This window comes from Zingiber officinale, chromosome 10B (genome assembly GCF_018446385.1).
Source record: "Zingiber officinale cultivar Zhangliang chromosome 10B, Zo_v1.1, whole genome shotgun sequence".
Taxonomy (NCBI): domain Eukaryota; kingdom Viridiplantae; phylum Streptophyta; class Magnoliopsida; order Zingiberales; family Zingiberaceae; genus Zingiber; species Zingiber officinale.
This window is the reverse complement of record NC_056005.1, coordinates 20,919,141-20,931,096: the sequence shown is the minus strand read 5'-3', so window position 1 is coordinate 20,931,096 and position 11,956 is coordinate 20,919,141. Positions and strand designations below refer to the sequence as shown.

The following is an 11,956-nucleotide window of genomic DNA, read 5'->3' as shown; positions in this document are numbered from 1 at the left end:
TTGGAAAAAAAAAAATTGACAGAAATAGTTAGAGAAGCTAGGAAGGCTGTTGATTAAGAAACTGCATGAGCATGCAAGGGTTATGTGTATGTGTATAGTCTTCATAAATAACTGATCACTGTATTTTAATTGTAAGAATCATGCTAATATCTTTATTTTGCTTCCTAGTTTGTTAGACAAGAATTTTTTTTACTAAAGGATATACTTGTTTGTTTTTTGTTGTTAATTACTAAAGCATAAGTTGCTGGCCAAATTTGATAAGAATATATATAAAAGAAATGTTATCATGCATATCTTACTAGCACATTCCGTGAGTATTTTTTTTTATACTTAATATTATAGTCCAACCTCTAAGACTCTAAAGATAAAAATTTAGTAGCATAACCAGGATCTTAAAAAAAATCACCGTGAACGACGCTCTGAGTGTCACCGAGTTCCCTTGATAACAATGTTATATATATGAATTTAGAAAATATATGAGATAGATGATGAAGATGAATTGGAAAGAAAAGATTAACACCCTTTTCTAAATTAGAGAGGCACCTTAACATGAATACTTAGACACCACATCTTTTTAGATCATCAAAGCCAAATTGAATAATATATAGGTGGTTTACACAAATTTTGATGCGAAGATATATTTATTAAAGTTTATAATCCAAATTCTGATGTCTGACCTTAAAAACTTGCGGTTTATTATTATTGTGTTGGTTGCACACATGTTTATATATATGAAATTAGGTTCAATTTGCAGTTTTATGAAGTCAAAACTCTCCTCTTATACCAATTTTGATAAAGCAAATTCTTCTGCTCTACTCACGGTTTTTTATTTGTCTAGAAAAATTTTCTTTTTTTTTTTGTTGGTTGGCTAAATTAGTTATTATTCCTACAATATATAATATGTTCATGAATTTCAAATTACTATCTAATTTCAAACCAAATAATTCAAATGGCCTATAGATGATGTGGTTTTTACTGTTATATAGAGAATATAACATGATGATATATGGTAAAGATAGTTCGGTACCACCAATCTATTGTCAATATGGGGTCTGAAAAAGATGACTTGAACCTTGACCAGAAGATCATACGATAATAATTTTACCGTTACACTAAGACTCCCATTCAACATGATTCATGCTACAATATATGGCAATTAACTAAAATATATATATATATATATAATAAATTGTTACGCTACGGACGAAGTCTTGTGGACTTCGTCCGCGCTAAAGTATTTTTTTGTTTATTTTTATTAAGATCTCGGTTATGCTAATAAGATTTTATTTTTAAGATATAGGGATTAGGTTATAATATTAATCATAAAATAATTATCAAATTGATTTTTAATTTTTGAACGAGGTGTCTGTAGTAAAGTCCTTAGAGTAACATTACTATATACACACACGAGGATCAAAGTGAATAAATAGAAGATTTATCTTATTTTTCTCAGTTCAATCTCTGTGTGCTTGCTGTTCTTAAATATATCGCCTGCAAAAGCCTTATCATGCGCTTATCACTTGTGCTTCTTGAACCTCCCTCCATATGATATGAGGCCATTGTAAGGGGCGGTTAATACGACGGTTCCATATATTTTTTTTTTTTTTGAATACACTAGTTTTGATATAAAGATATCTCAATCAAATCACAACTCACTTTTAAGTGACCATACTTTAAGAAGAATCCAATTCTGTTTAGCACTATAAGATGGAAAGTTTACCATCTCACTTCAAGTTGTGCAATGTGGCAGATATACTTGGAGAAAAAGGTTGCCATTAGTTAGGAAGATTTTGACATTCATTAATCTCGCACTGATCACGGATGTGTAATCACTCGAACATTTTTTTTTTCCTTTTCACAATCATTTTGAGAATCCTAGTATGAATGCCTCTCTTTATGTATAATAATTATGTTTGTGTATGAAATGTTGAGCATTATATATATACGTGCGTCCCTTTCAGCAGGAGTTAGCAAAGAACCACTGTCTTCTTCATATCATAAAGGCAATGCTTATCTCTCTCTCTCTTTAGAGGATCTTGGATGCCCTTCAAAGGGCATTTGGTCCCATAAAGAAATTGCAGAAGGAATTAATTGGGTGGTGGAGGAGAGAATAAAAGAACATGGGGACTTCCTTTCTTGATTCTTCAAATGACTGCATGCTTTAATTATAAGGATGATTCTCGTCCTTTAATGCTCTCCCATGTCCCTTAGTTAAGCATACTTTTAGGGTTTGTGGTATGTGTGGAATAAAGACATTATAAGGCTAATGTTGAGCGACTCCTTTTACACCAGGGAGTTGTTTAGGCAGAATAAGCACGCACACTCTAATCCTTTGGTTTCCATAGCATTTGTTCCTTACTCTCTCATCCTTTTTTCTTGTTGGTAATTTAGGGACCTCGAGTTATTCTTTTAACATATTCCACTTTTTGTGGTTTGGACTCTATAATGCTAAAACAATCTTTGACAAATTACTGAACCATATAGCTAAAGTTTCTAAATACTAAAATCATGTACCTAAATTTTAAAATTTTCAAATCTCATATCTCATACTCATTTTACCTCTCGTTACTGTTCCCAATCTATTGGTAGATTTACCCATTGTTTACTACGATTGGGAATGATTTTGTGGCCATAAATTCTAAATTTCATTTCTCTCAATATAGTATGTCAAATTGATATTTGATGGTATAAATATAACTAGACGAACACATATAACCTAGTTCCATGTCATTCTGAGCTCGTTAGGTCTATCAGTTGATTTCGGCAAAAATCAGTTGATGGATCTAAAGAGCTTAGAATGATATGGAACCAAGTTCTATATGTTCGTCTAGTTCTCCTGATCATATTCTTGTTCTCAAACATCAATTTGACACACTATATTGAGAACAATAATTTTTTGAATACGAGTATATCCAAAAAATTTGATTCGTGTTAAAAAATATTGTTCTCAATATATTTGGTCAAATTAATGTTTACAGACATTGGTATAATTAGAAGAATTAGACCTTGTTCCACGTCATTCCGAGCTCTCTGGATCTATCATTTGGTTTTGACCGATTTTTGACAAAATCGACAGTTGAACTTGGAAAGCTTGTAATGATTTGAAATTAAGTTTTATGTGTTCATCTCGTTCTCCTAATTATATCCATACCCTCAAATATCAATTTGATCCAATATATTAAGAATAGTAATTTTTTTAACACGATCGAATTAGATTTTTCGGACATATTCATATTTAAAAAAATCACTACTCTTAATATAGTATGTAAAATTAATTTTTAAGGGCAATATACAATCAGGAGAACTAGACGAACACATAAGATCTGATTTCATGCCATCGAATATTAATCTGACCCACTATATTGAAAGCAGTGAATTTTTGATACAAATCAAAATTTTCAATTGATTGCCACAGTCTAACAATTGATTCGGTAAAGTTCCATGACTATGTGACTATGAATAGTAACTTTAGTAGATTGTTATATTGTAGCAATCTATTATTATTATTATTATTAAATGATTGATTGATTTTAAAAAAATTATTATTCTCAATGTAATGTGCTAAATTAATATTTAATGGCATAGATATAATAAGTAAAACTAAATAAATATATAGATGCTAGTTCCATGTCATTCGAAGTTCTTTAGATCTATCAATAAATTTGTGTCAAATCGGTTGATGAACTTAGAGAGTTTGGAATTACATGGAATTAGATCTTATGTGTTCGTCTAGTTCTCCTGATTATATGCATGCCCTTAAATATCAATTTGACATAATATATCGAGATTAATGATTTTTTAAATACAAATCAATTATATATATATATATATATATATATATATATATATATATATATATATATATATATATATAACAATCGATTTGGGATTTTACTGAGTTGATGAATAGTATCCCGAATCGATTGCTACATTATCGTAATCGATTGAGATAAATACGAAGGAGTAAAATGGGCACGGATTACATGATTTAGTAATTTTAAAATTTATATACATGATTTAAATATTTTGAAACTTTATCTGTTCGGTAATTTGCTGAACAATCTTGAGGCCTAAAACCAATGTCTGCACCAACTACTTGCTCTTAAAAACAGCGAAAGGACAAGCACTTGAGACCAATTCTCTGGTTAATTATATTACTTGGAACATACAGCAAGGCTTCATCCAAATTGTCACTGCAATATAATACTAGTGCTCAAGTCCAAAGATGCTTGAGACAATTGTTTTGCAGTATCAGCTGACAATCACGCACTTAGTTAGAATCTGAACACCTTTGAAATTAAAAACTAAAAAAACAGTGAGTTCAGAAGCAACTGCATTGCCTAAAACCCACGGAATATTTTCATGATAATTACGTAGGCACGGGTGACTGAATGTAGGATGTTGAGATGAACTGGGCCAGAACTCTAACTACGATCGAAGGGGTTTATGCTGGGCCTTGTGGACGTAGGCCTTCAATGGATCTAGAGAATTAAAACCATGTATCGTCCGATTTAATTTTGAAGTATAAACCAAATCGATTTCGTAGCCATGCAATTGGTTAACTTCATTGCATCTGATGGGGATGAATTACACCTCGAAGATGGAAGACAGAGAGAACTTGGTTTTACTTTCTCATTCTCAGTTAGACAATCTTCAATTTCAGCTGGTGTGCTGTCTAAACGGACCAAGGGTTTCTCAATCGATGAGACCGTAAAGTTCTTTCCAAATTAAATTTATGACAGAACAGCAGATTTATTATCCTTCATTCACTCACTTCTTTGATACGAGTGTATTCGACGGCAATATAATATGGAATCAGGTTGGGAGCGATGTGCCTGTTGAATTGACAAATGCCAAGAAGAGGCAACATGCAAATTTAGGTCCATTTTATTCTTGAAAAAATAGGTAAACGACTCGATTGGGACTCTGGCTGGTGCAAGATACTACGATGAAGATGTTATTATTGCTGTCATACTCGGCACTGGAACTAATGCAGCATATGTAGAGAGTTCAAATGCAATGCCCAAGTGGCATGGCATCCAACCAACCTCAGGGGAGATGGTAAGGCTTCTTTTGATTCCTCGCGCTCTGACAGATTTTCATTGTGTAGCTTAGCCTGATAGATTTTCATGCGTGAATTTGAAGGTTATAAACATGGAGTAGGGCAATTTCCAGTCATGCCATCTTCCTCTGACAGAGTATGACCGAGCATTGGATTGTGAAAGCATGAACCCTGGTGAACAGGCATGATACTAATCAACTTGATCACGCCAATCTTTCTTTTGAGCCAGACTTCAATGCTCATGAAATCTTTGTGTTGTTTTCAGATATTTGAGAAGTTGATTTCAGGGATGTAACTTGGAGGACTTATTAAAGAAATGATTATAATTGATTGACTTATTAAAGAAAGGATTCTAATTGATTGACATAATCAATTTGATTAAATAGATATATTCTATGTAATTAAATGATATCAACTTAGGCCTTAGTTTTCTTATTTTATGTAATCAATTGTAAAGATTAGGAACAGATTTAACAGTAGAGAAAATTATATATATTCTTGTAATTGATTATGCATGAATATGCACATAATTAACAAAGGTTTCTTCCCACTTACTTTCATATTTTTTTTATGGTATATACTTCCCTACAATAATGAGAGAAGAAAGCTTGAAAAAGGAGAAGGGAGGCAACCAATCAGATCCTCTCGCTTTGCATCATTCCGATCATCTCGGTCTGATTCTCGTCTCCAAACTACTCGAAGGAAATAATTATGGACAATGAAGTCGCGCGATGCACATAACTTTAAGCGTGAGGAACAAAATTGGTTTTGTCAACGGGACAATCAAGAGGCCAAAGGAAGACCATGACACATTTCAAACATGAGAGCGTTGCAATCACATGGTGTTTTCATGGATTATTAAGTCTGTTGATTCCAACATTGCAAGTAGCATTATCTATACAGAATTCACAACTGATGTATGGAATGATTTACAAAATAGATTCTCACAAGGAAACAACACTCGAATTTTGAAATCCATCAAGAAATTGTAGAACTTTGACAAGGACACCAATATGTGTCAATCTACTATACTAAGATGACAGCTCTTTGGGATGAACTATCGTACCATGATCCAATCACTTGCACTTGTGGTGGCTTCAAGGACCTCGCTGAAAGAGAAGAAAAGAATGAGTCATGCAATTCCTTATGAGATTGAATGATTTTTTTTCCATTGTTCGAGGATCCATACTTTTAATGAATCATCTTCCTGACATTCGGAAGGTCCATGCTCTTATTTTACAACACGAGAGACAAAGTGATGTGGCGACCAACAGAGACAATTTTGGACACGTGAATTTTGCACAACCCAAGACACAAAATCAGATGAATACTTGATGGGTCACCGAGGTAGAATCTCACCAATCAGTGGGCAACAAAAGGCTCTACTGTACCAACTATGAAATAGATGGATATACCATCGATCATTGCTTCTATATTCATGGTTTCCTCTGGGACACAGATATCATGGAAAAAGACGTCAAATCGAAAGGCAAAAAATCTATAAATTCCTCTGTCGCTTCCAAAATGGAGAGGGGTGAAACCAAGCAGTTGACGACAAAAGAATATGATTAGATTATGGCCCTCCTTCGCAAAGACATCGGTAACACTGAACCTCTTATCAATACTTTAAGTATCGATTCTATTTACACAAATAGCATTGGATTTGGATAGTCGTGCCACTGATCACGTATCTAATACTCCACCTACTATAATTAAATTTATCTCTAAACATGCTGTTGTGCAACTACCAAATGGAGGACATATAGAGATAAAATCCATCAGGTCTATGAAATTAAGCAACAATGTGACTATTGAGAATGTGCTCCATGTTCTAAAATTCAAGTTAAACTTGCTTTCGATTAGCAAACTTACACGGGTCATGCCCAGCTTGGCCCAACTCACTACGCGTGGCTATGCCCAGTGGCATGGGTCATGCCCGGCTCGGTCTACCTACCACGACTGCTCATGCCCAGTGGTACAAGCCGTGTCCCACTTTGCCACTTTTCCACAACTACCCATGACCAGCGGCACAGGCCATGCTCCGTTAGATCTAAAGCTCCCATGCTCGACATGGGCGCCCGTGCCTAGTGGCATGACCTGTGTCGAGCGTCTAAATTTCTACACTAAGGAGCTCTCCTCATTTGAATTAAGTATCTGGGACCAGAGGACTTCGTCCTCCTCCTTGGGAGAGGGTTTCCCCTCTAGGGGAAATTCTAGAGCAATCATCTTCATCCATTCCAGCGATTTGTCCACCTTCAGCGCAAGGGAACCACTCAAAAGACACCAGAAATCTTCTCCCTAAGTAGTTCTCTATCTCTATTCTCTGTTTTGATCTGTAAGAATTCTTTTTTATTAGTGTCTTTAGTTTGTAATTCCTTTATAATGGGGTAGTTCTCCTGATTTTAGGATGTATGGAGTAGTCCTTTTGATATGTGAACATCTTTTTGTTTAATCTATATGTTTTGTATATTTCTTGTTTGATGAAATATGTGTTTATGGTCTGGATCTACTATATTAACCCGATCTTGATGCCAAAAGTATGATATTTATATCCCATAAGGATTTAGGGATGAACCGAAAGGAGAACCTGACTCTCCCACCCATAGAAAACCTAGATGAGAGTGTCAAATATGAAAGTATAACCTGATATGCCGTGAGGGACCCTAGTTTATCATAGAACTTAATGGATCAAACATAATTCATTGTTGCATAATAGGAAAAGTGGTTAATTAGAGGTTGAGAGATCTAGTCACAGGGTCTCCCTAGGTTTCGATCACTAGTTATGATCCTTCCAAAAGTAAACGATGATTAGGGTTGATATGCCATTGTAGAAAAAAAAGTTCACATCAGATACCATAGGATGATTTACCTACATAAATACCATTAAGGATGCGACTAGTATGCTCAGGAGCTATGATAGATTGTCAACAAATGTTCATTGCCTAGGAAATCATCCCCGGAGCATTATTGACTCGCTCAATAAACCAATCGACAAGATGATCAATCATCAATCAGATTGGAGGACCTGCTCACCATCTAATGGTCCCCAAGAATCTTCCTGGCCATGCCAAAAAACTAACCAGGAGAAGGACAAGAGAAAACGCAAAGTTTCCTCGTAAGGGATTGTCAATATGATCTCTAGGGGGTCCAATAAATGGAGATTCTCATCAGATCAAGAAAGACCACATGTGAAGGATGGAAAACTATAGAGTCAGCACCGGTTAGAGGTAAATGGATGACTCCCAATCTGTTGGGGTTGCAAGGTTGTAAACAAAGTTTCACATTGAAAATACATGGGAAAGATAATGGAATTATATGAGAAAGATATCTCCATTGGTATGAGACCTTTGGGTAAAACCTAAAAATAAAATCATAAGGGATTATGCCTAAAGTAGATAATATCATACAAATATGGAGATATCTAAATTCCTTTGGTTCTAACAATTTGTATCAAAACCTAAATTGTCAGAAGGTTTAACTATCGACTATGCATAAGAGTTATGATCTAATCGCTTCATATGAGTATAATATTGACCTCAAACAAAAGAAGTGTGAGCTCCTATGTTAGAATAAAGAGGATTAGACACTTGGCAGGAAATTTTAATGGGCAACCAGGTAGAGAAGCCCTAGGCATGATGTCTTGGTGGACAGCCAGACAGAGAAGCCCTAATTACAACTAGGCAAAGAAGACCTATTAAGTCATTTGAACTAAGGGGCAAAGAAGTCCTAGTAGGTCAAGTGGACCGAGGGACAAGTAAATCCTAATAGATCGGGTGTACTGAGGGGCAGGAAAATCTAGTAGGTTGGTTGGACCAAGGGACAAAAAGACATGATGGATCGAGGATCTGACGTCAAATGGATAGACTTTCCACTTGAGAGGGGTCACATGGTCCTTTGTTTGAGGAGGGGGGGAGGGTGGGGGTTGTAAGGTTATAAACAAAGTCTTACGTTGAAAATATATGGAAAAGATCATGAACTTATAAGGGAAAAATATCTCCACTGGGATGAGACCTTTTGGAGAAAGATCAAAAATAAAATCATAACGACGTAGGTCCAGGGTAGACAATATCATACCATTGTGGAGAATCTAAATTCCTTCAGTCCTAACATAATCAACTTCAAGCCTAAAGATTTGGAAGGAGTAGAGGCTCCTCATGAAGACACCTTGGAAATCCACGCTCTCAAAGCCAACTATAATATGAAGAGGGTATTTGTAGCAAAGGTAACTCAATGAATATCATCTTCAAAAAGATCTTTGACTAGATACAGATTGACATAAAAGAACCGCGACCCATATCCACCTCGGAATATAGGTTCATCATGAATAAAGTACAAACCCTCGGCCAAACCAGTCTCTCCTTATCCTTGGGAGAGGAACCATTGATGAGGATGAGACATACACCCTTCATTAAATTGGAAATTGCCTCCTGGAGTTGGACCTTTAGTTCGTCCAACTCTTTCGGTGTCATACGGTAAGGATCTTTCGATGCCGACACGGTCCCCGAAATTAGCTCAATAGAAAAATCCACTTGCCTTCGAGGAGGCAAGCCTGGTAGCTCTTTTGGAAATACATTCGGATACTCTCGGGCCACTAAAACATTTGAGAGTTGAGGACTACTGTTGTCGTCAGTATTAATTAATGACAATAGAAATCTCTTACAACCATGCGACAACATTTTCTGTGCCTGAATCACAGAAATAGTCGAGATACCGTCATCCCTAATGCTAGTGAAATCCCACGAGGTTTGGTTCGGAGGTCGGAATGTGACCACCCTCGCCTGGCAATCAACCATGGCATGATATGTTGATAGTCAGTCCATGCTAAGGATAATGTCGAACTCTACCATTTCCAGTACTAATAAATCTACCGTGAGTATATTGTTGCCGAAGTTCAATGGGCATCTTCTGACCTCCTGAGTGATGTCCAATGTATCACCGTGCGATAAGACGACGGTCAGTCATCACGGTCTAAGAGCAGGTAGTCTACCAATCTCCCTCATAAATGCACGAGAAATAAAAGAATGCGAACTACTAGTATCAATTTGCATTTCAGCATAAAATGCATAAAGTAAAACCGTACCGTGGAAAATAGATCCGTCGGCCCGCTGCGCATCCTCTCTAGTAACCACGTGAATTCGTCCAGTCTTTGGTGGGGGTGGAGGTGGTAGCATTGCCAGAGGCTGCCACTGAGTCGGTGTCAGATGTTGAGCCAGAGATCGATATGAGGGCTACAACTGATACTGGACCGGTGGCTAGGGCAGTGACTGGTACTGAACCAGTGGCTGGGGCTGCATTTGATATTTCCCCTGCGTCAGATGCTAAGGTCCCGAAATCGGACTCTGTGATACCATAAGGGCACTAGAGTGCTCCTGTCCATGTATGCCATATGCAGCTACTGTAGGTAGGGCTGCCCTCTGTTGACGATCCAAAAATTGACCTTTCTGCCCCCCTCGCTGAGTCCCTGTCTGACTGAACTAACCTCCTTGAACAGAAACACTAGAAACCACATGCTGAGCTTTTAGTGAACAATCTCGGTTCATGTGCCTAGGTAGTTTGCAATAATAGCAAACTGACTGTTCCAGGGAACAGGCTAATGTGAGGTGATCTCTGGACCCACATCGAGTGCAGTAAATGTCTCCGGCGGACTATTTCCAGTTCTGCCGAGAAGTGCGAAACATCCTGATGAAGTTCACCCTAACTTCTGAGGTCGACCAGATGCCCCAAAAGTACCTTGACCCGACTGTCTGCGACCACTCTGTTGCTATTTGATAGCATGTGGCTGCTGGGTCTGCCCTGAAGTCTGATCTATCTGCTTTCTTTTCTTATCTGTATTCACTCTCTATTGAGCTGCCTCAATCATAAGAGCTCTATGTAAGATAAGTAACCAAAACCCGCAATCTTTACTTGAAGATGTCCATCCAGTCCCTGGATGAACTGAAGCATATGTGACATATCCTCAGCAACTAACTCTGGATAAAATCTAGCTAACCAATTAAATTTAGCATTGTATTCCATTACTGTGCGATTGTTCTGCCAAAGACTCAGAAAATCCTGACGACGTGTCATCTAATACGACCAGGGAAAATACTGATTCTCAAAAGCCTCTCTAAATCTCGCCCAGGTGATGTGCTGCTCGCCTATGATCGATCGCTATATATCCCACCAAAAATCGGCCTCGTCCCGTAAATGGAAAGCAGCCAACTCTGCCTTCTCCCGCTTGGAGCAAGCCATATGGAAGAAAGTCCGCTCCATAGTCTCTATCCAGGACTGATCCATGCTCGGATCGGTCTCCCCGCGGAATAGCGTGAATCGACTTTTCATCAACTCTGCCAAAGTTGGGATCCAAGCTCGTGCCACAATTATATCAATAAGGTGAGTAGGGACTGTTGCAAGAACCGGCGGTACCACTGGAGTTGGTTCTCCGAGTGGTATCGCTGGATAGGCCGGGGTAGATACCCCTGGTGCTGTTGCATAAGTCGGGGCCAGTACCGCTGGTGGCACTGCAGGGTCAATATAGGTAATAGGGGAGGGAGGTATGGTAGATGGTGGTACCGGAGGAGTGACTGGCACTACTGGTACGGGTGTCGGGTATGCAGTAGCAGGCACAGGTTGTGGTGGTGCCGGGTATGTCACAGGTGGTACCGGCGGTGACATTGTGAATTCTATAGGAGTGGATATGGCGGGTACGATTGAGGTAGGTACCTCTAGAACCGTCGAATTTTGAGAGTCCAACGCGCCCGTAATACCATGAGGAGTCTGTCCCTGAACGATAGGCTCGATCACAGCAGACCTCTCTGGCGGCTCCGTCGCCAGAGATGCCAACGTCCTCTTGTGTGGTCGTCCAGCACCACGTCTCGGAGCGGGAACACGCGTTTACGCTTCATATCTGTTTAA

The 11,956-nt window shown here is 37.9% G+C and overlaps 2 protein-coding genes across 2 annotated transcripts; one reads left to right on the top strand and one right to left on the bottom strand.

Annotated features, from left to right (window-relative positions):
• Window positions 1-4,548: 4,548 nt before the first annotated feature.
• LOC122029003 (hexokinase-2-like) lies at window positions 4,549-10,415 on the top strand. The gene is made up of 6 exons (XM_042587967.1): window positions 4,549-4,710; window positions 4,906-5,061; window positions 5,164-5,244; window positions 5,328-5,353; window positions 9,164-9,284; window positions 10,206-10,415. Exons 1-6 carry the CDS (start codon window positions 4,549-4,551, stop codon window positions 10,413-10,415), a joined length of 756 nt encoding a protein of 251 aa, XP_042443901.1.
• Window positions 10,416-11,212: 797 nt separating this feature from the next.
• LOC122029002 (vegetative cell wall protein gp1-like) lies at window positions 11,213-11,716 on the bottom strand. Its single transcript, XM_042587966.1, has one exon. It carries the CDS (start codon window positions 11,714-11,716, stop codon window positions 11,213-11,215), a length of 504 nt encoding a protein of 167 aa, XP_042443900.1.
• Between the last annotated feature and the right edge of the window lie 240 nt (window positions 11,717-11,956).

Bases quoted from the DNA above. Each gene is read 5' to 3' on its own strand.
- LOC122029003 (XM_042587967.1), top strand. From the start codon at position 4,549: ATGCAATTGGTTAACTTCATTGCATCTGATGGGGATGAATTACACCTC. The intron at 4,711-4,905 runs GTAAAGTTCTTT...TTGAAAAAATAG, and splicing joins GTTTCTCAATCGATGAGACC to GTAAACGACTCGATTGGGAC. The intron at 5,245-5,327 runs GCATGATACTAA...TGTTGTTTTCAG, and splicing joins GCATGAACCCTGGTGAACAG to ATATTTGAGAAGTTGATTTC.
- LOC122029002 (XM_042587966.1), bottom strand. From the start codon at position 11,716: ATGTCACCGCCGGTACCACCTGTGACATACCCGGCACCACCACAACCT.